Source organism: Temnothorax americanus, unplaced genomic scaffold, assembly GCF_048541705.1.
Source record: "Temnothorax americanus isolate GAGA-0224 unplaced genomic scaffold, ASM4854170v1 Scaffold9, whole genome shotgun sequence".
Lineage (NCBI taxonomy): Eukaryota > Metazoa > Arthropoda > Insecta > Hymenoptera > Formicidae > Temnothorax > Temnothorax americanus.
The window spans coordinates 5,953,001-5,978,586 of record NW_027509812.1 but is presented as its reverse complement, the minus strand read 5'-3'; the positions used below and the strand labels follow the sequence as shown (position 1 = coordinate 5,978,586).

Here is a 25,586-nt window from a genome sequence, read left to right as displayed (position 1 = left end):
AGCTTGCAATGTGAGTTAGCTTGTTATTGCTATTTATGTTGCGCTTATTTAATTATGCTGCGATGTTATGTGCTAATTTACAGTTACGAAAGCATCTTGAATAGATCTTTTTAAGGAATAAATATATCATTTCTTACTTAATAGCTATAGAAAATTATTGTTTTTTCTTTATAATGGCGACTATTAGACGCAAAAACTAACAAAGTGATAATTATAGAAATACAAAAAGGAACGAATTTTTATAACTTATATTAAATAATGTAAGACAATAATTTTATTTATGAGCATAATATAATTCAATAATTAAATTTACCGGCAAATTTGTGACTTAGATATAATTTGATAAAAATGTGACATTTCACATACGACTTTTCTAAAATTCAATAACTTTATAATTGTTTTGAATACGCTGATGGATCCGATATCGAGGCATTAAGGCATGCGTGAAATTCTTTCCCCGCAGTCAACTAAATCGACGCGTCGAAACGCATAAGTGCAGGTGTATACGATATATCTGTACTAGTTGGACGGCTTGGAAAGTACGCGAACGTAGGCGCATGCACGCACCGATGCCAAGATGAATTTCTTTCCGTGCGCGGGACATAGCTTTCCACGTGGTATGGGGCATGGTTTTGCATATATAGGGCTGGGTGCTCGACCATATATATGGCGGTCGTTTTATAGGAACGCGCAGTTTAGGACTGAAAGAGCGACAGCGGCTTTCTAGGCTGGAGTACTCTGGACTGGAAACTCTGTCCTCCGTTACTTTTACTCCAAAATTTGATTGGCCGCCATTGATCTACGCTATTGTTGCGATCAGGAGCGATAGAAGGATCAGGGCTGATGACGCATGTGATCGTTGGATAAACGTGGTGAATATCAGGTAGCATGATATTGTATTAGAAAGTAAATTTCTATTATGTGATAATAAGTTAATTTCCATATTATGATAATATATCTTATAAACAAATTAATAAACGGCGATACGAGTCAGGCGCGGTACGTGGTGCGCAAATAAAGAAATTAATAGTTACAGAAGTAACGAATTACAATGTATATAATATACATTTAATAAATTTACTTATTAATTTGTTGACATTTTTTCACGAGTCTAATGACATATTTGAATTTACGCAGGCTAAAAACAATGCGTTTGTAACTATTAATAATCGGTTATTGCGATAAATATTGCCACATGCTTCGGTAGTCGAATTGGTACGACGCCCTTCACGGAATGAGGGAGGTTCCAGGTTCAATTTATTAATTTGTTGACATTTTTACGAGTCTAATGATATATTTGAATATGCGTTATATCTTAAATTATGATGAGAAATAAATATGTCACAACATCTATTTCTACGATACCTACATATCAAAACCGGTTAGAGAAATGATAAGGATACTAGTAAAAAATATATATGTCGCAAAACTCTATCCGCTTCACTGAATGATTTTTTAATGACACAACCGATAATCCTTCGGATTTTTATTTCAACGGAAATTTTATGAAGTAATTACGTAATTACCGTATCACATTTCGTTTGCAAAGGCTATTGCACAAGAAGTGTATGCACGTAAGCACATATACAAACACATACGCGCGTAACTAATCAATAGTAATATAAAAAGTAAGTGCTAATACAGGTTCATGTCTGTGTAAAAAATGCGATAAGTGCATATGCGCATATTAAAATATTGCATATTATATGTGCAATTAATATTCTTTTTGCTGAAAGAGTTTTCATAAGTTATTTATTATTTCTATTTTGCTAACAGGAATTACTGCATAATGATATTTTTAAGATAGCAGACAAATATCTATTTCTGCATACAGAAAAGGAGAGATTGAATAGCAGAGAAATGAGAAATTATTGCATCTGGAATTGCATCCTCGTTTCGATCTTTCTGTTACTATGGATCGGAAATGTCGATGGGATTCAAATATGGGGCATGCAGTATGGACGTGCCCCGCTTTTGGAGAGATTCACTTGGAAGAAAATGGACTTCGCTTATCCCGACGAGCGCAGCCGACAATTAGCGATAGCGAGTGGCGAATACGTGCCGGAGAACTCTCTGCCGGTCGGCATCGAAATCTGGAGGAATAAGCTGTTCGTCACGATACCGCGATGGCGCGATGGTGATTGTCCGAATTGTTATAGTCATTAATTGTGGCTTCGTTATTGTCTCGATTAACGATCTTACGACGCGACAGACAAATGGGCTCTCCTTGCCCAAAAAACGAGGCGCGACGCTTCAAAGTCATGAACCGGAAGCAGACGCCGGCATAATACGCGAAAGATCGCCATAGGAGGTACACGCCTCGATTCCCGTCTGAGCGACTTCCGGCCCGCGACAAAAAGCGCCAAAAACCGCGAGTGTGCGCGCTCAATGGGAGCGTTTCTGTCTTTGTCGACCTCCGCCTCCACCTTCACGGTCCCTCTGACACTCTCTCCCCCTCTCCCTGGCTCCCCAGGGGGAAGGGAAACACGACGACGAACGGGTTTATTCAAGTCCTCGCTGCCCTTTATTCACTCCATCTTTTTGCACGCTCTATGTTTATTATATACGTTGGCGCGCGCCACCGTTTTTTGTGTCGCACAAAGGCCGGACAATGACGGCGGCACGCTGTGTAAGATCTTTAATGTTCTACCCTTCCGTCCGTCTCCTCTTTATACTTCCTTCGGAGACCCTCGCGGACTCTCCGCAATTCCTTTTTTTCGCGCATTCCTTATGTTTCTCTTGCATTTTTTTTACACCGCATTTAGTTCGATGTTCTGTGTCGTAACGTTCGTTTTGCCTTTTTTTTAAAATACTTTGAATACTAATTATGATTGATTCCAAAAATAATTATAATAATTATAAAAATTATAGATAAGATTGAGTAACGTTTTGTATTAGGAATACCGGCTACGTTGAATTATATACCGTTGGACGCTAATCAAGGTATTTCACCGAACCTTATACCTTATCCGAATTGGGCCCAGAATAAGGCTGGTCTTTGTGGTAGCGGCTTGACCACTGTTTACAGGTGACAAATAGAAAGTTTAATCAATCTTAATGAGTCGTTGTAGTAAAAATATCTATTTCTGTTTTCTATTTAATGTTAATAACATTTATAAATTTGTAAAGTATTTTTTCCAGGATTCACGTGGATGCGTGCGATAGATTGTGGGTGTTGGATACTGGAACAATAGGAATCGACGAAACGACTGTACAAGTCTGCCCTTACACCTTGAATGTGTTCGACTTGACTACGGATAAGCTACTGAGGCAATACAGGCTCAGACCGGAGGACATCAATCAAGTATATAATTCTTTTCGCATTTGACTCGCACATTGCATGATTTTTTTTAATTTTTAGTTGATTTGAACTCCCTATACGAACTTCGCAATTTTTGTTTTATTACGTAGAACACTTTTATCGCCAACATCGCGGTTGATCTGGGAAAGGGCGGTTGCGGTGATGCTTTCGCTTATATGTCCGACGAACTCGGTTACGGTTTGATCGTGTACTCGTGGCAGCAAAATACATCCTGGCGAATAACGCACAGCTACTTCATGCCGGATCCTCTGGCGGGTGATTACAATATAGGAGGCTTGAATTTCCAATGGGGAACTGAAGGTATTTTTGGAATGAGTCTGTCGCCAATATTAGCAGACGGCTATCGGACGCTTTTCTTCCATCCCCTCAGCAGCTATCGAGAATTCGCGGTGTCCACAAGGATTCTAAGAGACCAGCAGTTGTCTCAAAATAGTTATCACGAGTTTCAGGTATTTCTTTTTAATATTTTTATTTAACGGGTCATTTGGGAAAGATCTTATCTTTTTTTTAGGTAGAATTCTGTTCAGACTTTGCAGAGTTGTTACAATAAATCTTTACATCTTGTCTTTATTCATATTTCGAAAAAAAAATACGAAGAAAATTATTTCAGATGCTTTGGGATTCATAATTGCGAAACATTGTTCAATAGATTCCTTACGTTTACGATTTTTTAAAACTCTTCTATTTCCTTTTTTAAGTCCGTTATGTTTTTCAGCATTTGGAATAATCTCGTACATTTATTTGTGTCTTTCTTTCCTGAATCTAACTTGTCATTACAAATAAAATACGGTTATTCTATTTTATGATTTATTTTTATGTGACGTAGGTGTTGTCGTCGAGAGGGCCGCTTTCTCATTGCACGGCATCCGTAATGGACGAGAACGGACTTCAGTTCTTCAACTTAATTGATCGGAACGCAATTGGCTGTTGGAATTCTGCGTTACCTTACGCGCCGATCAATCAAGCGATCGTCGCTAGACACGACGAGGCTCTGATATTCCCAGCAGATATTAAGGTGCACAGCGCTCCGTAATGGGGGATAATTACCTACTATGAATCTCTTTTATCCTCATTTACTCTCACTTACTTTTTACCGCCCATAGGTGAAGCGCGGCTTACTCTGGATCATGTCGGATCGGATGCCGATCTTCTTGCTGTCGTCCTTGAATTACACGGATGTGAACTTCAGAATACTCACCATGCCGGTTCAGGCAGCGATCGCCGGGACGGTCTGCGATAACACACCCTGGAGATATACCAAGAATCAAATCTGGTAATACTGACGATTCATTCGCTACGCTTATAGATTTCCGCGCTCGATTCGCAATATGCAATCATCAGTTAAGGTATACGTTCAATCTTTACGCGCCTGAGAATGTAGTTTTCAGTAAACTGAAAAAAGATGATGACCACAGAAATGTTGAAACGTATTCCCCTCCATGTCTCTACACTTCCCTCAAGGCAAAGAGCTTCTCGGATATCGGATGTGTTTGATAATATGAGAAGCGACTAGCTTCGGCCTGCGGCGCGAAAATAGCGAGCGGATTGGCGTGAATCAGCATCGGCGTGCCCCGCAGGAGCCAAATGGTCTAACGAGGGCCCATTAGTTTTGGCCCTCGTTTCCGATAATTTGAAGCCAAACGGCGGCCGTTCCTGCGGCCTGATATACGATCCGATATTGCTTCCTTCGAAAATTATCCGTTTCACGCCCCCGCCCGTAAAATATGGCCACGCGCCTCGTCTGTTTTCGTGGGGGCCGCAGGATTAGAACTTTCTTTCTCTCCGGGCGACGCTATGCACGCGGGTTTCTGTTGCGTTTTACGCTCGGCGGGGTTTACGCACCGAAGTAATCGGGGACGATTGAAGCGCGAATTTTGACGTAAAAGCCGTCTATATCGCGATATTAATATTTCTTATGATTTATTATATTTTGGCCATATACGGGTGAACGTATTGTGCGTGATCTACTCGTCGGGGGGCAGGGGAGGGCGAGTCGATGATTTACGCATAGATCACGGGTGAGATCTATCTCCGAGTTGCGAGCGCAGCCCTAAAATTTACGTAGCTGTGGCCCCGAGAGATCCGCGGCCGAGATGCACGCCTCGAATGCTAATTCCGAGGATCGATAAATCGGCAGATCGCGGCGGCGCGGCGTTTGGGGCTCGGGACTAACTGGCGATTAGAGGGCAAGCAGATACTTCTCGCCGATTGTCCGTCGCGATATCGGCGCGTTTTCAATTTGGAAAACGGGTCTTTTCGCGTGCTGCATCCCGATCGTGATAAGCCGAGATCTTAATGGCTCTGGAGCTGTCTCGTTAGCGCCTGGGCCGCGTGCATTGCGGATCGAAGAAGATCGATCGAATCTGTAATGAATTAGATACGCGCTCGGGGCTTGCCTGGAAAGTCGGCCTTCTTATCTTTTTTATTATCAGATATAGCGTTACGTGAAAAATTGCTTTTACGCTTCGTTAAGTTCTCTTGCAATGTGATAATAAATAGAGTTGCATCAAGGATATTAATGACATGAACGACTGAAATATATCGTGCGTAATACAACTTGATGGCAATGAGAACAATAGCTCACTGCTGTTATACTCCGCATAGTTTATGTATCTGGATCAGCCCGTTTTAGATTTTCTTAAGGGCGTCACCCATCGCTTCGTGGACGCGAGTCGTAAAATCACCTTTGAGTGATGAGAAAAAAATGGGAAGGTGTGAAGGGCTACACTGCCTGGAGGTAAACATAAAAAAAAAATTGGTTCGAAACTGCTGTGCTGATTACATGTTATATACGAAAATCTGCCGTCGCAGTGGCGCGTTCTGAAATTACCGAGCTCAAAATTTAGCAAAAAATTTCATATTTAATAAATGCATTATTGTTATATATATAAAATATATCTATATTTAAATTATAATAATTTTTTGTTATTTTTTATAAAGTAATTAATAAATCACAATATTTTCATTATAATTTATATTTCCTTAGGTATAAAATTCACAAAACTACACGAAAATAAATTAATTTCTAAACATAACTCACTATTACACATAGTATATCCGCGATAGAAGTAAATCGCATTGTATAACTTAACTAAATGTTTAATATTTATTATGCGAGATTGCGAGAAAGTCGCCAAATCGAGGCAAGAGCGAAAACTTTTTTGATACGCCACTGTAGGGAAGATCGGCCGGTCGAATTTCAGGGCGAATAAAACACACGGCGGCCGGATTTCGAATCGGCGCTATCCTTAGGTTTGTTTTAAATTAACACCTACCCCGCGTGAGCGCACGAGCACAAAGCACACTTTAACACCTTTTTAAAAGGTGGCTGCACGGCGGCCGTCCGTTTTTTTCATCGGCGCCAGTAATTATGGGGTACCGGCGACGACGTGAGTCTCGTTATAAGTTACTCTCGGCCACTCTTATATCTTCCCCAATCTTTTTGATTTATTTCAGTCTGACTGAAGTAGAGAGGTTCTTCTATTTCTTACGGCCAAAATCTCGTTTATTTCCGCAAGAATACAAAATGTAAGAATTATGACGTTGACGGTAAGGATCACTGCCATGGCAGCGATGCTTAAATTTCCTGAAAATAATGTATAAAATAGGAATTTTACTGTTAATTAACTCCAGCAACGCGTCTTCGTAATTTTAAATATATTATCCGTCTCAAATCTGCTATTAATTACCTACGAATACACACATAAACTTTATATATATATAATCGCATTTTTTGCCAAAATGAAAGAACTTATAATTATTTAAAATAATTTTAAAACATCTGTATAAATTATAAACTATCTTCAGTAATTCTACTGTACACGTGTCTAAATTTCATTTATTCGTAAAAGATTGCGTTCAATTTTATCACAAATTTATATAATAAAGGCTAAATATTTAGTATTAAACGTCAAAGCTATATGCATAAGTACATTAAGTAAAGAATTTTGCAAACATAAACGTGAGAGGAATTCCTGAAGGAATAGGTGCTTCCATCTGTATAGAGGACTTTCAAGATAAATACGCGGCAGCCTCGACCGGGAACTGCATGTAACATTCAGCTAATACTATCTTCTTTCACGTGCTGCCTCTACAGAAACCACGAAGAGATATAATAAATGCAATTAGAATGATTATGACTAAATAATTACATATAACGCGTATACGAAGCGTATACTATTATACAATTACTAGAAAGGAGAATGTACAATTTTCGTTAATATATCATGAGAAGCACTTGCTCACATGTTTTACAAATGAAATAATAATTAAATTTGGTTAATATCTACATTTTATGTTGTTTTTGTATACAAGGATCGAATAATTTTATTCAGATAATATTTGAACACACATAGATTTAGTAGACAGTTATATTAACTTCTTCAGTTATTGCTTATAAAGCATCCAAAAATTTGAATTGCTTAAGAAAATATAAATAAAGATATAAATGTGTAAGTAAAGAAAGAATTATTTATTAATTTTTAGCCACACCTATATATGAACCAGATACCGAGAAAATTTTAGTATTCTTATATTATTTGCTTAACTTTCAACATTAACTCTGGAAATTTAAAATATGCAAGGAAATTAACAAACAGAATCTCATATAATTATAATGTAACTTTAATATAAATTTAATTATACTCTATTATTTTAAGTAAAGTTTAAAATAGATTTATAATTTCAAGAACTAATATGTCATAATTTTAATATGAAATGTTATAAAAACTTTCGACAATGAGCCTTGCGCTTTGATATTTTGTCAAAGCGCTTTGACTAATCAAAGATTGGTTTTATATTAATCGGAGAAGCACACATGAAATGTGGCTCGCTAAATCTAAGATTTAATACCTCATTGAGCATACATTTGTCTTGCTAAACTAATTATCTATAATTCTGCAAAATTCTCTATACCAAGCTCGAACTACGAGCAAGTTTAGCTCCCATATACGCATTAAACTTACTGTCATTATGCACACCGCTTCATACATATGCAGCCTCCATAATTTTAACTTTATGCAAGCTCCCAAGGCAATGTCTTGTACGAAATTGCAAAAATTAAAAAGGTCTAGGAAATTAGCTTTTCAGTTTACACATTTATTTAAAGTCAATAGTCCAAAATAGTTAGTGAGGAGCAATTGTAATTAAACACGGTTAAATACATGTGAGTGAGTGTAATTTTAGAATTCGGCAGGAATCCCTTTGAGGGATAAACTCAGGTTTGTAGTTACGGCCACACAGTGGCCACATACGTTGAAATTCATTACACCCAGTCTGCCGCGTACAGAAGAAATGGTCTTGCGTGTAGTGGAAAAAAAAATACTAAAACGGAAACTTTTAACTGATATATTCGGTTTTATTTCTAGGCAAACTCATGGCAATAATAAATAGAAATTAAATAATTTATATTTATGTGTGTTGCACAATAAAATTTATAAAATCTAATTTATATGCACAATAAAATAAAATTATTCCCACGGAAATGTTTCACATCAGAATTGAGGAAGTAATATAGCTCCACAATAAATGAAAGATTTAATATCTAAAATAACAGCGTATTTAAAATACGACGAACGATGAAATATTAAAAAGAAATCTTTCATATTCGGACAGTCGTTCTAAAAGATACAATAAGTTCTAATAGAAACAATTTGCTTATTCATCTTAAATAAAATATGAAAATACCCGGTTATTGAGATAGCGATAGCTGAAATCTTTCTTTCTCTTTGTTTAATACTCATAATAGTAGGATTAAGATATCTTCTAGAGTGCTGTGAAGGAAGTAAGCTAAATCAATAAGTTTTAACTACTGCAGTTTTCAAGTAATCTTTTCTCAGGTTATGCTTTTTTCTGACTGAATGACGCTTTGGAGATGACGTAAAGTATTAAATAGAGCGTCCTCTTTGTCACATATAACATTTACATTACGCTGACGCGTTGAGATTTAGGGTCGCACCCGACATTTGGCCCGGAATTGATGCTCGGAAATTCCGTGCGTTTACAACATGTCGGTATGAATTAATTTAATTGGAGTGCAATATTGCGCATATTTACCGACACAATGCGTATCAGAGGAAGTTCTGTACCATTAGACAATTGCATTATTGCATTATGTATCATTCTCGGCTTGATTTAAACTATTTTCTGGAATTGCTTTTCGCATAATAGAACTATATATGCTCATCGAATAAGCTGTGGCGAATTCCATGAAAAGTCGACTTTAATTTGTACAATAATATGATACACGGTATACAATACCTGTATAATGCAAATGGTTATAGATAATATCAAATTTTTGTTCTTTGAGGTTGCAATAGTAAATCTAAAGCAGTGTATTCATTTGTGAGAGGGAAACAAATTATAACTTCTATGCCCATCGGAAAAGCTTTCTCGTATCTTTTTGGCTTCTCCTTTACAGTTTTCTCCGTCGCGCTCTCACTCTTCCGGTCACGTCTTCTTCTCTTTCCTTCTCCACTATTTTGTACCTGTCTGTGAACGACGATCTGGAACACGAGCAGTAAAAGAACTTCCAAGTACATCCCATAAATGCGGTAGCAGAAAAAAGAAAGAAAACGATAAATTGTATGTATCCACGTATAACGTGCGCATTTTTATGAAAAATTAAAATGACCTCCAGACTCGTTTCTGAAATCGACTATCCGAATACAAATTAGAATTTATAAACCCCGAATTCTCTCACGAAAATACGATAAGTGCGCTTTATAGAAGAGCTCTCTTATAGCTCGTGATGTATTAGCCTTTGGTAAAATTACAGACGTATCTCTTGTAAACGAGTTTTTCAATAGCTTTATAATTCAATCACATTAAACAAATCAAATTTTATTAAAATATTTATGAAACTATTTATTATAACAATCATATTGTGTATATTTTCTAATCTCTCAATGCTAGATCTTTTTTTTTATTCATAATCGTTTATTATTAAGTAACAAATACGAATCAGCTGAAGCGTTTATACCATCTAGATACCATCAAGATATTATTTAGATTATTAAGACAATTTATTTAGATGTTATTATATTATTGAAATTGAAAGAGTTGTTATATGTCAATATAACTTTGTTTGTAAGTGGAGTTATTTTTTATATTATTCTGTTTTTTCTTAATAAAAGTTTTTATGTAATGTTTTTTCTATATATGATTATATATTATATAGACAAGATAGCTAATTTGTATTTTTAGCGAATATTTTCGATTTTTTTTTGCCCACGGTGTTCAGTTGCTTGATCAATTCGTTCTGATAACGAATTTCACGGAAGGATAACAAGAATGTATGACGAAGCAGTTTTCGGCATTTGTTTTTGCGTCATTATCAGAGTAATCCGAAACATGCATTTACCGTGATTCTAGCGAAACTGAAAGCTGATGTATATCCACGACGCGTCAGGATGAACGTGACAAACGAGGCACGGTTGAAGTTCAAAATGCTTACAATTCGTCTCCCAATCCTCTCGATTGCCTCTATTTGCTTGCGTAAGATTATATCAAAGGATCGATCGATTTTCATGTCCGGATTGTCGCTGATGCAAGTGGATAACAATGGTATACAATGCCGCGCAGTCAGCGGAAGGTCGACAAAGAAACCAGAAGGAAAGTGGAAAATGAATACGGCTCAGCCCTTTACTAGGTATCCTCGGCAGAATGAGAGAGACCGTTGCGTAGAAACAAAATCAACTCTTGGCCCGACTGAAATTCGCGATTTCTCTTTGCAACGGAATATTCCGTACGCGAAATTCGTGTTACCCCGAGGCGAAGCTTTAAAAGCAGTATAGCTTCGAGTTTTAAGACGACTATATGCCACTGATGGAGTATTAGCTTAGCGATGATATAACAATAAATATTTCAGTGGTACGACTTCTTCCGAGATTTCTTCTTCCGAGATATCTTTTACTCAGTATCATATGTGATCATTTCTTCTTAGGAAAAATTCCTCTTGCTCATTCTAGAATTTATTTATGCGATTCAGTTCGTGATTGTGTCATTATTACACCGAAAGTATATGAGACTATTCATCAATGAATCACGGTCCGTCGTAAACAATTGCAATTGATGAATTTAGAACCATCGACTCAATTGCAGAGGTGCTCAAACGTACTTCACTGTAACAATAAATTAATTATATCAAGGATTATTGTGAAGGAGTTGAACCTCGACGGAATCTGAAAAGCGTTACACAATTAACCTATACGGAAAGAGAACAAATGGCCCGGTATTCTGCGATAAATTCGTTCCTAATCTCCAGAGTGAATTTTTGCGATATCGCAAATCCCAGACTATTGGAGGATGGAAACGCTTACGACAGAAATATTTTAAATTATTAATGTTACAAGGAAGAGAAAATTTTTTCGATTTTCTTTCTTCATTGTACACCATATCACCTCTCTGCAATGCTTTCAGATGTTTAAATTTTAACTGAAATACTGAAAATTTAAAATATTTTTTTTTTGCTTTTAAATAAATCTTACTAATTAAATTTATTTTAATATCTGTCATAAATGCAAAAGAGATAGATGGGAAAAAATTGTATAAGAAAGAAAAAACTTAGAATAACTTTGAAAATGTCGAGAAAGAACATCTTATAAAAAATGTATTATAAATTAGAGTATATTGTATTAATTTATTCAATACAACAAAACTGCATTATAAATCGTTCTACTGCAAGAGAACAGAACCATTATCGAGTTGTACTGTTTATTCGGTCTACTCATTCGTTGCATTTTGTTAAAAGGTTTTATTTGCATAAAAGATAGTTTCTAAATATGGTTTATATTTAGGTTAATCATTAATATTCAATGGTTAGGGCTAAATGTGTCTTTAGGTTATAAGTAGAACTCAAAGATTTTAGATAAGTTTATCGCATGTATACCATTATGCATATTTAGTTCAAATAGTTTGTAGGATTATTATATGTTTTTCATGAGGGAGAGTTAGCACTTTTTATTGGTGTACTCAATTGGATTGTTATATACTGATTAAAGTTGCCACGCGATAAGTTTATTATCCATCTGCCCCTCATCACGCAGTAGGCGATGTACTATATATATGTATATATACATATATGTTAACGCGCACTGACCCTGTTAAGGCAAATCACTCGCTTATTCTTCTAAGAATCGCATAAAGCAGTGCATTTGCACTCACGCGATTATATCCGGACTCTGTGTAATATATATATGTATATATATATATATATATATATATATATATATATAATCGCGCAATCTTTCTCAAATTCTCTTTACTCTCTTTCATTCGTTTTACACGAGACCAGTTATTTAAACAGAGTATTCAAATAAGAAAGATTTATCATAAATGATTATAATAATTACAGCGTACTATTACTACTGTTATTTTAAATGAAGATACTTGTTTCTTTAATTACACCATCTATTTTAAAAGCGTCACCTCCAATAGAGCAAATATTTACAGGCACGAATTAATATTTGCAACACGTTCCGCGGAAATTACATAATACACCGATGTATATATATTCTACATTAGCGTCGGAAAATATTTCCTTTAGTATTCCGTGCTTTACGAGGAAAAAAACACGCTCATACGTGATATTGTATCGAACGTTCTGTTACTTTAGTGCTTTATACCATATTTTACAGCGCAGATATCTCATACCGTGCAAGCGATACACACCTACCTACGCGGACGGGATATCGCACGTAGCGAGAGTATCGCTTTTTTATAACTTCTTGATGCAACCGCTGCCATAATCTATGCTCTATAAACTTTCACGGATGAGACACGCCGCGTATTTCGCACGCGAATGCAAAGCGTATACAGATTAAATCAGATTATTCTGGGACCAGGGATGCTCGCACGGCTTTTTTGCCAAGCATATTCCATAGCGACGACGCTGATAAGATCGACTATAGCTGTTACCGGGATTCCGTTGGGACGGAGCGACGGCGACGTTTGGAATTTTTTCGTTTTAACATAGCGAAACTTATTAACATTCCAGCAGCTTCTCTCGTTATTGGTGTTTAGAGCGACGTTTGCGGAATTCAATTGTACTTGAATTCAACGAAACGTTGTGAAATTTCGTGAGTATAATGTGTACTAGATTTCTTATTAAATCGCAAAAGATAATTCGGTCATTTTCTAGCTTGTGCTCGAGGAACATTTTGTTCGTGTTACCAAGTGCCCTGTGTGACTGGTAAAAGCATCAATTTGTTCCAAGGACCAAGTTTAATCTCTGCGTATTAAAGCTTACGATGGCACACTAACGCGGAATTAAATGTTGAATTTCGTTTTTTTAGATTACGCTACATACAGGTTGTTTTACCTATAACTTGATTATCTATGAAACATCCTTTCTCTCTCGTTGCCGTTTAAGAATACATATAATGTTTTAAAAAAGAAGTTGTGTAATTCAATACAACAATATTACGTTAAAAAATAAATCTTCTTCAATGTTACCTTTTTCAAGTAAGACTATTGTATTTTTATTACGTTTGTAACTGATGGAAAGATAAGTTCGTATAAATATAATATATTGGTGTTCAGATAAACAAAAAGGAGTCATAAATAGATTAAGGAGCAAAAAAAAATGAAAAAATTTTTTTAAATTTATATTTTAACGTGTGTGTAACTTAAGGTTTCAAATATTTAATTTAGATAGTAAAATGTGCCACAAATGACATGTTCGTAAGTTATTTTTATGCATGCGCCGTTAGCCGTTATCATTTTTATTATTCCAAGTAGAGCTCTCGGCTCTACTTAGAATTTAATTTTTTTTGTCATAAATATCGCATGTTGTAATTAGATTAGATTGCGAAGAATGAGAATTCTGATTAACTATATTCAAAAAAGACTTGTTATGATTTTACTTTAATTAAATTTCTGTATTATATATGTGAAATTAGCCACGTATATTTTCAATTGCGCCAATGAACGTATAAGATGTAAGATAATTTAAGGAACATAGGAAATTTTTAAACGGCAACGTAACGTAAAAGCGAACGACTAGCGATAACGACTTTCGATCGCATCGATTTACTATAATCAAGCGATAATAAAGTATTAACGTAACCGCAGTATTCCGTTTTTTATTAGTCCACAATTTGCATATCGTAATGAAGGATGGATTGATTATACCTAGGCATAGAATCAATTTTCTTTAATTTCGATGGAATCGTGGCCGATTTATGAATATCCTGAATATATTTCTCTCTATTTGCATTCCGTTAATTTGACTTCTTCTGAAGGAAAAAGAAAAAGAAAGGACTACAACAAGCGATATTAAACGTACGATTAATATTGTATAATAATATAACGTAATTTTTTTTTATTATAGGTATTGTTAGAGTATAAAACTTCCGCTATTTTGTTTTCGCGCTCCCGCTTTTTGGCAGAACTAATATTCTTCTACAGGATAGCTTTTTATACAAAAAAGGATTTTTTGCAGAAAACTTATGTCAAAATGTCTTGTCAGCTTGAAATTGCGATTCTACTTTGTATAAGATTATAATTATAACGGCATCTGTTGCACACGCACGCTTTACAACAGTAGGATGCTACCATGCAGTGATGGATCTAACAACGCTCTGACACGTACTCCTCGCGGCATAAAATTTTATCACGTCGTTCACGTTAATGGTTCTTCACGGTTTTTATGGGCGCGTAAAAATTGTCTTGAAATCGTGAAAAGTTCCAAAGCATCTGTCCAACTTTAATTCACTGCGTCTGACCGCGAAGAAAAATTAAATTATTTAAACAACAAAAATAACGACTTAATTATATTACGTTAAATTAATTTTAAATGCAATTGAAACGGATTAGAACATTGTTAAAATAAAATCCAGAAGTTTGCGGTACTTTATATTCCGATTTGATTTTCTGACCTGCGTCACTCGGTGCCATTACGCTGGCGGTGATCGACGAACCTCTTTGGCAATCCTTGGCACTAATTTATTACGGGGTTAAAATGCCCCATTGTTACTGATTATGTAAGAGCGACAATGTAAGAAAGCGATAACCGATGAGTTTGCTTAACGTCTTGATGAAAGAGAAAATACGTTTATTCCATCCATGTTAGGAAGCTGAAGGCAGTTAATATAAATTAAAAGAAAAAAAGAGGAAAATAATTAAAAGTAACGCGATTAAATTTAAATAATATAAAATTATCGAATTTCTTTCTCCAAGATAAAATAATACTGAATTTGTAAATTTTATCTTTTATTTACACATAATATATAATAAATTTAAAAGTATATTATATACATTTTACAAATTTCGTATTTGTAAATATTATCAATTAAACTTATTTATTAAATTAAATTTAACTATTAAAATCTGCGATGTCTGGTGTAGTTCCCCCCGGTTCCGTACGGTATTACTAATCACATATATCGTCGATAATAAGTATAGAAACATTGAATTATTGCTGAAAATGTAACATGCATAAAAGTTGTAAAGGTGTAATGTTTAATGTAAGCGACGAATTTATCGCGTTCTTCTGCCGTGACAGCTGCAATCTGCAGAAAAATTCGTAATTTTGTTGCTAGATAGAACCGCAGGTAGAAAAATATCTGTCGTTACACGGCAATTGCAGCTCGGGGGTTGTTTACGAGGCGTTATTTAACCCGTAAATTAACTCGCATCGGCGCTGGCGGGACGATATATGTATATCCCTCGTCCCAACAATCTTAATTGGAAAAGACTCATGCACTTATCCATATATTACTTTTAAATACATTTAACTACTAACTTAATAGCAATATCACGCTAATGAAAACAATAATTACTTCTATCGAAGATACTGAAGATATGCATATATATGTAGCCTACATAATTTTTTTTTTAATCAACACGTATTATTGATAAAATATGTGTACAATATATATATATAATTTACGATATAAATAATTTATATAAAATTAAATCGAAATTGTATTGTACATAAAGTACACATAAAATTTCTTTAAAAAAAGGGAAAAAATAACGTATATAATTTTCTAATTTTCAAAATTGATTTAAAGGATACCTTTTATTCCCTCGGACAAATTTTATTCCCTCTATTTCGACTTCTTTGCACGAGGAATTAGTCATGTATGTTTGTACTATCGTTATCGCCACGCCTTTGATAAATATTGAGTAATTACCTATTACCTTAATTAGCTTAATTATCAGAGCGCATTTTCCCGGTTAGTATATGTACTTTTAATACAATAATGAACGAACGGGCTAATCACTTTGTATTCGACATACGTGTCATAGTGTTTACGTATAATTATGTAAATTATATATATGTAACTGCGGTACAGTTGTACCGCATCTATACATAATATATATATATGTGGACGGTCGGTCTACGGTTAATGTACAATGCCAGCACTTAGCAAGGAGAGGCTCGCGAGATGGAAATCGTAGGAAGGTTAAAGGGTGATAATTAACCGAGGAAAGGCGCCGCGCGCTGGGAAACTTTAATGTAATTTTCCACGCTAAATTACAGTACGAAGAAAATGCAATTCATCAGTGAGTGCATACGGTGAATAATGTAAGCGCGAGGTGGAAAACGGTCGGTGGAATCTGACCTTAGGGAACTTTGCTTGATGATAATTCACGTCATGTACGCGTTAAAATGTAAGAAGGCAAAAACGAAATTGTGCAATCGCGCGATTCGCAAGCAGTTTCTTGTTTTTCTTATTGCATTAGTTATATTCGGCCCGTTGCACGCCAAGTACATACCGCTTTCGCTCCGAGCGACGTGGGAAATATGACGGTGCAACATATATTGACAAGAAAGTCGCTTCTGCTTGTTTATTGCCTCGCGTTATGAAAATACGTGCAGATGTCAGAATACCTTAAATTTCCGCAAAACACACCCTCCGTAATATCAACAACTCTCGGAGAAACCATTGATGCCACTAAGATGAGTATTATACTTTATTAACTTCTTAAACAGCGCTGAGCAATACGTAAGCTACTTGTAAACTAAATAGTTTTAAGCATAATGATGAGATTCGCGTATTTATACAGATTACGCGGCAACGTTATGGTGATGTTAATAAACAAAGTTTCAATTATTTTAGATGTATTATCGAAATCAATGTCTCGTTGCTAATTATTATTTATTTTTACTCTTTATATCAAGTTTAATAGCTAATAAAAAATTTATTTATTTTTGCTATGTAGAGCCACCTTCTGACATAAAATATATAAAATGTCAAAGATATTGCTTTTTCCTTTCCAATCTATAGCGATAAAAATGTTAACCAGTTTTAACCAAGTTTTGCTTAAGTTTGTTAGGACATAAAGTTTTCCTTAACGAAAACATATCGTCGAAAATGTTAGATCGGTCTAGAAAAATAGTGTCGATAAATGTCTGATGTTCCAATATTGATACTTGGTGTATAAGGAATGGGTTAATATATCACGTCTCCATGCCGCGATCTTGTAAGGCTAATATTTATTTTCTATTTTCTAGGTATCACACACATGTAACAGATTTTTCTCTAAATAAAATATACAAGTCGTGTCTGGAAAGCCAACTCGTGCTTGCATATTTTGAAGAAGATATGCACGATCTTCAGCATACATCTTTTAAAGAGAGTTTATGCTAAAAGAGTTAGATTTCTTTTCTTAGTGAATAGTGAATTGTTTTTCGACGATGAGAAATTCACTAAGTACACGTGAGCAACAAAAATTTAAAGAAATTCCCGTTTTCTTCCTTTTCTCTCTTTAGTTGAAGAATTTGTAGCGTTTGTTATATAGAATAGTATAGTGTAGCATTTGTTACTGAATTTTTAGCAGGGAGAGGAGATAGAAGACCGACTTCTAGTAAAGTTAACCGCAATGAGTCGGACTGCTTCGCCATTTAATCACGAGAAAATCCTGATTTTCTCTTGCAAAAGGAAGAAATCGAGACTGAATACTCTCTCCATGCACGCATCTGTGTACAAAACGATACAAAACCCAGTTTCTCTGGATTCTCGTCAAGAGGATTTTTTTTTGCCGCTTCCTTTCCATTTCCTTGTAAGCACGAGTTTCGGGCGCCGGTGATGGTAGTAAAAACATCCAACTTAAAAGAGAAGGATTAACGTGAAGAAATAAAAGAATAATTATTTAACACAAAATTATAAACAAGATAAGGACGATATAAACTTGTAAGTTGAGTTTTGACTGTGTTGGAAGAAACATGCTTGAATCCCTTAGCAAAATATATAAATTCACTGGAAAATGTAACAAAAGACAGCCTTTGTCTCGAGTCTGTCTTATTCACGTTAAATTTTGTATTTGCTTAATGTTGTTAAACACACAAAGCGTTTGATGTTAGAGGGTTTGTGTAGACATATACTATTTTAACGAAAATGTGATGCAAACGGAAAATATATTTTAATAAAATACTATATTTTAGTAAAATTTAATAAAAAGAAAAATATCGAAAAAAACATATTTAGAAGCAGGTCTGTTTTAACAATTTAATGATGATTACGTTTATAATCCTCAAATAATCTCACAAGAGAAAACTAATTTTATGCGATAAAATATATGTTAAACATAGTAATATCTACTTTCTTGTTCATAAAATTACTTTTATGTAAAAATTTTAAATATAATTATTTAACAAAATAGTTTTCACTATAAATGATACACATGTTCTAAACGGTACAACACAATACTGGACACGTAATTCTTCTATCAGATAAATGATCAACATTCATCTGGATTGGAATTACTGGTTTTATCTAACTCTAAAGCTTAAAGCGATTTCGAATAGCTATAATATTTATGTGTCGAATTAAATTAATGAACATACGTCGATATAGATAAACAGTTTCGAGAAACACAGTAATTTGTCAAAATTAATTGTGATCAAGATTCATATATTCACGAGAGAGAGGTTTTTTCTTTTGCAAATAATTAAATAAATTGCACTATTATATTTTCAAATGATATATTTTCAATTACTAAAAGGTTTTGTCTCAATTAATGTGCAATAATGAATAACAGTAATATTAAGAGTTTTTTAAAAAATAAAAATTGCAATTTCTTATTGAAAAATTATTTATTGGGGATATATATATGAAGATATATACATATATATGCAATGTGGATTATTGAAAAAATTTTTTAGATCACAAAAAAATATATATACATTATATACTTTGCATTTTCTTTGCTACTTTTCTACTTTGGGTACTGCAGCTGAATTAAAGCCGATCGATATCAAGGTTGTCCACATCTACCGTACAAGTCGCAAGGTCGGAAAAAGCACTTCGCTTGCAGTAAATCAATTTGATATATATACATCGGATACGCCCGGCTGAAACACCGTAACAGCAGATGAATCTTGATGTTTTAAAACAGATTCGCACATTGTCTGCATAGTAATTTAAATCTAAGTGACATAGTCTAAAATAACGTAATGCCTTAATCGAAATATCCTTTAAAGACCCTCGATCCTTTAAATACACTCGAAGGCAATATTGTTATACGTATCTCTAATCAATAATCCATTGTTTTGTTTCACAATCTTTTGCTATCTTTCGCGCAATTTGGAAATCTTATCTTCTCAGAATTTCTTAACCTTTTCAATGAGAAACTATTATAAACTCAAAGTTTCTACATCAGCACGACATTTTCTGAATAATCCAGTAGACTCTATATCATTTATTATTCATAATTATATACGCATAAATAACCTGAAATAGGTAATGAGAGAAAAGGGATGATGACCAGGAATTAATTAAATGTATTAACTAAACGTGCGTATCTCATCACACGTATTCAATTTATAACATCGATTTTAGGAATTATGTATATTTTTATGCAGCGCCCAAAGAAACAAATGTGATATCAAATTATATAAGTTACAAAATATGTGATTTTCTTGATTCATTGCACGGCGAAAAAACCTCTAATTTGGTCAATCAGAGGCATTTTCAAGAACGGTAAAACAGAAAATATAATGAATAAGAGCAGAGGTTCTTTGTACAATTTTGCGTCTTGAGAGTTTCGATTATGAAATTACTGAACTTAGAGTTTATATCACAAGAGAAGAAATTTCAGCTAATGCAATCGAACTAAACCTGTCATGAAGTATAAAGAGAATTTTCATAAACAGTAACGACCTCGGAACGACAACTGTTCGTGAAACACGATCGCAAAACCGTAATGCATTATGCATAATGTCCCGAGAGGTCTTATTACTCGCATCACGCATCAGACACCATGCCGAACTTTTTGAAACTCATAAAAAGCCGCGGAAGTAACACGAGAGCTATCTCGCACATGTCTCGTTAATTAATTTATTCAATAACTGGTATTTCCGTGTCTCGTTCTCGCGGAACTTTTCGTCGCCAGAACAAAATTAGATATCATTAAAGCGACAAATGCACGCGATGTCTCGTACATTGTGGTACGTGATGTAGTTTTCGGGTTTTCGCTCCGTGAAACCGGCCTCTGATTAATATCCGTGTTCGAGTAAAATCCCTTATGGATCGACGAGATCAAATAGTCCATATGGGGCAATATCGCGTTCCCTGAGCTTACAAGACCTCATCATGCTCGTTTATGTATAACCCAGTTTATACCACAAGCTTTTCAGTAAAAATTATTAATCCAAAAGAGAGAGAGAGAGAGAGAGAGAGAGAGAGAGAAAGAGAGTTGACGATCGGTAGGGAAAAATTGAGGGAATCCTTCGATATTAAATTCCACTGAGAAATTTTCAATTAAAGTTTTTATTAATTTTCAGAGTTCAGCATATATTCTTTTCCGTGAGAAAAAAATAATTGAAAAATCTTTTCCACGATTGCTTGACTTATTGACCGTACATATTATACATATCTTGACGAGTGATATGACAAAGGACAGTGAATTTTTCTAAAATTTATTTTATATTTTGTTAAATATTACGTTCCGTGATATATCCCCGGCAAACGCACGATGCGAAAACCCTTTTGCAGTTTGTAACCAATTTTCTAGTGACAACAAATACCCTTTGATAACATCGAGCATATAACGGTTGACAAACCAACTTGGACTAAAAATTAGATAAAAGCATGCAAACAAATATAATTTATAGATATCTCTGTATTTGATAGTTGCGCAACAAAAGAAAGCTATATTATATGTATATATTTTATAATTAATTTTTTTTTGATTTGCTTTACGCCTGGCGCCTGCATGGCGATAAATATTTGCTTGTCAGACCAAATTTAATGAGGGAATAAAAAAAAATGTTTAAATATAATTAAAAGGATTAAATTAGGATTAACTTAGCATTAATTAATTAAGGATTAACTTAAATTAGCATTAATGAAACGTTTACAATATTACTCCGCATCGATTATGCGCTTTACATTGTTAGCTTTTTATTAAGTAAAAGTTGTAGCTTGTTCTTCGATTTAAAATCCATTCGGATGTGCGGAAACTTTTTCCATACCTAGAAATCAACTCGCACACAAGCAATAAAATCAAACACTTCTTTAGCGTCGTCGTCGCAAGAAAAGTTGGAGAACTGAAGGACATGTCTAATAATAAAATCAGAAGAGAGCGAAGAAGAATGCTTGATCAAAAAATAATCCAGATTGCAGAATTGTGTTGAAAAAAGTTTATTAAACATCTCTGCACAGAGTGTCTATCTGTAAAGTCGATCAAATCTTATTTTATTTTGTAAGACATTTCGCAAGAAGAACTTTCGAATGTTTCTTAAATATTTCAGAGGAATGTAGAACGTCGTGGGGTTTATTTTATTACTTACAATGTAATCTGCATTTTTTTGGGCGAATAATTATTTTATAACGCATGCTGAGCTGCGACGTTCATCTTATGTAATTACATAATTTACGTAGTATTCTTTATTCTCTCATATGTAATGTAACGAGCGCACGCGGTAGCTTTGTAAAGAAACGTACTTATAAGATACGATAAATCTTTCTAAATCCTTTTGATAAGTAAATAACATATGTTACATTGCAGTTAAATCATTATATAAAATTTATTTAAAAATGTATCGAAACAAAAACACAGTTATTCGATGAATGCATCGTTTAAAAATTTGTCTCTTATCGCTAATACATTCCTTACCATTTCGTAAATTTAACGAAATCTGATATTTAGTTAACTAAATATTTTTTACTATACAATATTTTGTTAATATATTTTAAAACGTACGTTGAAGCATAATAGCGATAAATTTAATAGAAGTGAAGTACATTTTAGAACGCTACGATTCATGGAATATCAATACAATAGGATTTGCACGAGAAACGCCTGCATTACAGGAACAATAAACAGTAATGCATTGAAGTATCATCATATAAATATGAGAGAGCAGCGAGTACAGCTTTGATGCGTCATGCGACCAAGTAATGTGGTCGTATACTTCATGCTATCATTTAAGGGTTATTCTCTGACAGATCCATGAATCGTATGCAACAGGTGTATCAAAGATATGCACGATGAAAGATATGGGAGCTACATATCATGCGGCATATTTCTGTATGAATTACGTTGAGTAATGCACCTTATCAAAAATTCTTGAATGCCACGCGCCAAAGCATTTCTCGGAATGTAAAATTATGCCGTTTTCGCCGGGAAACCCATGGAAATTGAATTAAGCGTCGTCTATGCTGGAATTGCAATAAATGTAAAATATCTAGTAATCTGGTTACGCGCGGACATGAAATATAATATCATCTCTCGAAATTAGCGTAAGTAACATAAATGAGCAAGCGTTAAGAAAAGTAGAAATATTTGTGCTTTTGCGCATAAAACTGTGTTTGCTGGATAAATATATTTTACGGCTCCGGGTTTAAGAGCTCGCCTGCGAAAGTGCCCAAAGCGTTTTGTCATTTTTTTTTAATGCAAACGTATAAGACATACATTATCTCGTAAAATTAGCTTAATTATTAATTTTCTGAAAACGGCATTTTTTTACGATATCGCGAATATTTGTAGCGTTATCATATTATCATCATACTTAAGGAATAAGATAAGAAAAAATTGCGATGCAAAAATACAATTTTAAATATATTTGCGTTTATCACTTTGGAGTAGATTATCGTTGTCAAGGATATATATATATTGATTCATTTTATAATTAACGATCTACTGACAAGTATTAATTTGAACAATTTTACAAGTTCGTTAAGGTATGTATAACACGTTTGATAAATTAATTTTTTTTTTTACACGTATAGAATTATTACATGTCTCTGTAAGACGAATTTCTTTATTCATTATTCATCGATTAATGTGTGTGTGTGTGTGTACAAAAATGCTGATTTTTTAAATTGTTAGCCGCACGGAACGATTCAATTCGACGCAGAATATAAAAATAACTCTCGACGAGAATTCGAAAAGACGCAACGCGTTTTTTTTATTAATACAGATGCGTTCTGATTTTTATGAACTAACTGAAACTATTAAAAAATGAGATCTGAAGTTTCTGTTAGGCCAAACATACATACGTCACAGAACATTGGGAATCAACGTCAACGTTTCACTTCAGTCAACCGTAAAGGAAGTTGAGATTGTCCACGCAGGAAGATCTCGATGAGCAATGAGACGGGCCGGCATGCGCGGGTTCCTTGCCGTCTGCGCGACAAGCGATCCTGTCGACGGGTGGCCGGATATTTTCAGAAAAAAGTCCTCTTCCTGCTCGCGGAATTGGAACAGAGATACATTCGGTCGCGCCGCCACGTCGCATAATCTGTACGACTTATACTAGACGCGATCTTCTTCCTCCAGCAACCGCACCACCTCTGAAATAATATTTCTTTATCGTGAAGAGACGAATGCTGCCCGGATTTTGCGGATATCCAAATAATCCGAGATAATTATTCGTTTATTCGCGCTCAGATATATATTTGGATAATCCAACTCAAGGCGGATTTATGCGAGCGATAATTTGGGATATATATATATCAAACGATAAGAAATATTCTGCATTTTTGTACTCTTTATCGATATACGATAAAGATATATATTTGTAAGATCTTTATTTGCCAGAATTCGTAAATTCGTAAATCTGCATAGATTTGATTTCAGAAATGAAGATCCACATTTGGATCTTTTTTTGTAATCGCATAATAATTATTTCAGATAATTCGGATTTTAAATTATCCGGATTTTTACAGCTTTAATGGAAACCACTCGTGAAAGTAAATACTATTTCTCCACACACACATACACATATACTTTTATACGAGTTAATATTTTACACAAATAAAATAAAGATTATGGCGAAATGCATGCTAGGTGGATTTTCGAGAATGAGAATGGGACAATGCATTTATTCATCGACAGAGAGAGAAAGAGAGATAGAGAATCATGTGGTATAATCTCCACGAAGTTTCGAATAGAAGCGTCTCGAGATAAGCAGTGCTTATAGTTTCCATGAAATTCAATCATCACTGTCCATTACATCACGTACAATCCGCTTAAGCGACATATCAACTATCACGACAGTTATATATGATAATATTCGAACTGGCTGCATCTCTAAATTCGTGGTTATCAAAAATTACTACCAGATTCTTTTATTGTCAGCAAAGTACGAAGCCCTTTTCATTTTTTTCAGTATCACGCCACGTTAATTCGCGATTCTAAGTTGCCAAATCTATTCACCATTAGATATAGTCATGCAATATTTCTATAGAAACATTTGTTAAGTACAAACAATCGATCGTAAAGCATTACAAATGTCAGTTAAATTTTGTATGTCACGCTACTCTTTTCTCACTTTAATTTATATTTTGCAACATAAAAATCTAAATTCCAAAAATTAATTATTAATTCAGTACATCAATTTAATATCAGCTTTATAGAAATATTATGTATATTTAAATACTGCTTTTACGTTTCTGGTATTATTCATGAACAATCTGTTAAAGTAGTATTAAGTATTAAGTAATAGTATTAAATGTTGCATTTTTTATTTTATTACCACTTTACTATCTGAGAACATTTTCGCACGAGGTAGATACAATAAGTAAGCAGACGAGTAGGAATTAGAGCAAAACTAATTGCTCATTCAGAAGTTTAGGAAAACGTATGGTATATATGTACATGGTTAATGTAAACCGGTATCGTGGAAATTACATCGCGGGAACTCTAACGTATGCCACGGAGGAACTTGCGGATGTCCGCGGCGGACCATTATCGATCACGCGTTTGTACTTTAGTAATAGGGAGTTATTAATCAGGCTAAACGAAAGGAAAACGCCTGCTTTATACATATTTTTGTTCAGGCATAAATAAAATTTAACCGGTATTAATTTAA

At 34.5% G+C, this 25,586-nt stretch overlaps 2 protein-coding genes across 12 annotated transcripts in view; one reads left to right on the top strand and one right to left on the bottom strand.

Moving 5' to 3' along the window:
• The first annotated feature begins 729 nt into the window (after positions 1-729).
• On the top strand, positions 730-4,752 carry Y-y (yellow-y). Of its 2 annotated transcripts, none has more exons than XM_077425114.1 (7): positions 730-883; positions 1,835-2,137; positions 2,899-3,028; positions 3,142-3,304; positions 3,412-3,771; positions 4,149-4,337; positions 4,426-4,752. In XM_077425114.1, exons 2-7 carry the CDS (start codon positions 1,861-1,863, stop codon positions 4,597-4,599), a joined length of 1,293 nt encoding a protein of 430 aa, XP_077281240.1. In that variant the 5' UTR covers positions 730-883; positions 1,835-1,860; the 3' UTR covers positions 4,600-4,752. The 2 variants fall into 2 exon arrangements, with proteins under 2 accessions (XP_077281240.1, XP_077281239.1); XM_077425113.1 differs by having other exon boundaries at positions 745-872.
• A 17,144-nt stretch (positions 4,753-21,896) lies between these two features.
• The window catches only part of LOC143907852 (cholecystokinin receptor type A), a 33,796-nt gene continuing 30,106 nt past the window's right edge, over positions 21,897-25,586 (bottom strand). For 9 of the 10 annotated variants that reach the window (XM_077424868.1, XM_077424871.1, XM_077424872.1 and 6 more), the window contains one exon: positions 21,897-24,066. In XM_077424868.1, coding sequence (XP_077280994.1) covers positions 24,029-24,066 — 38 coding nt within the window. In that variant the 3' untranslated portion in view covers positions 21,897-24,028. The remainder of the gene's footprint in view (positions 24,067-25,586) is intronic. The other variant, XR_013259994.1, reaches the window with a different exon arrangement.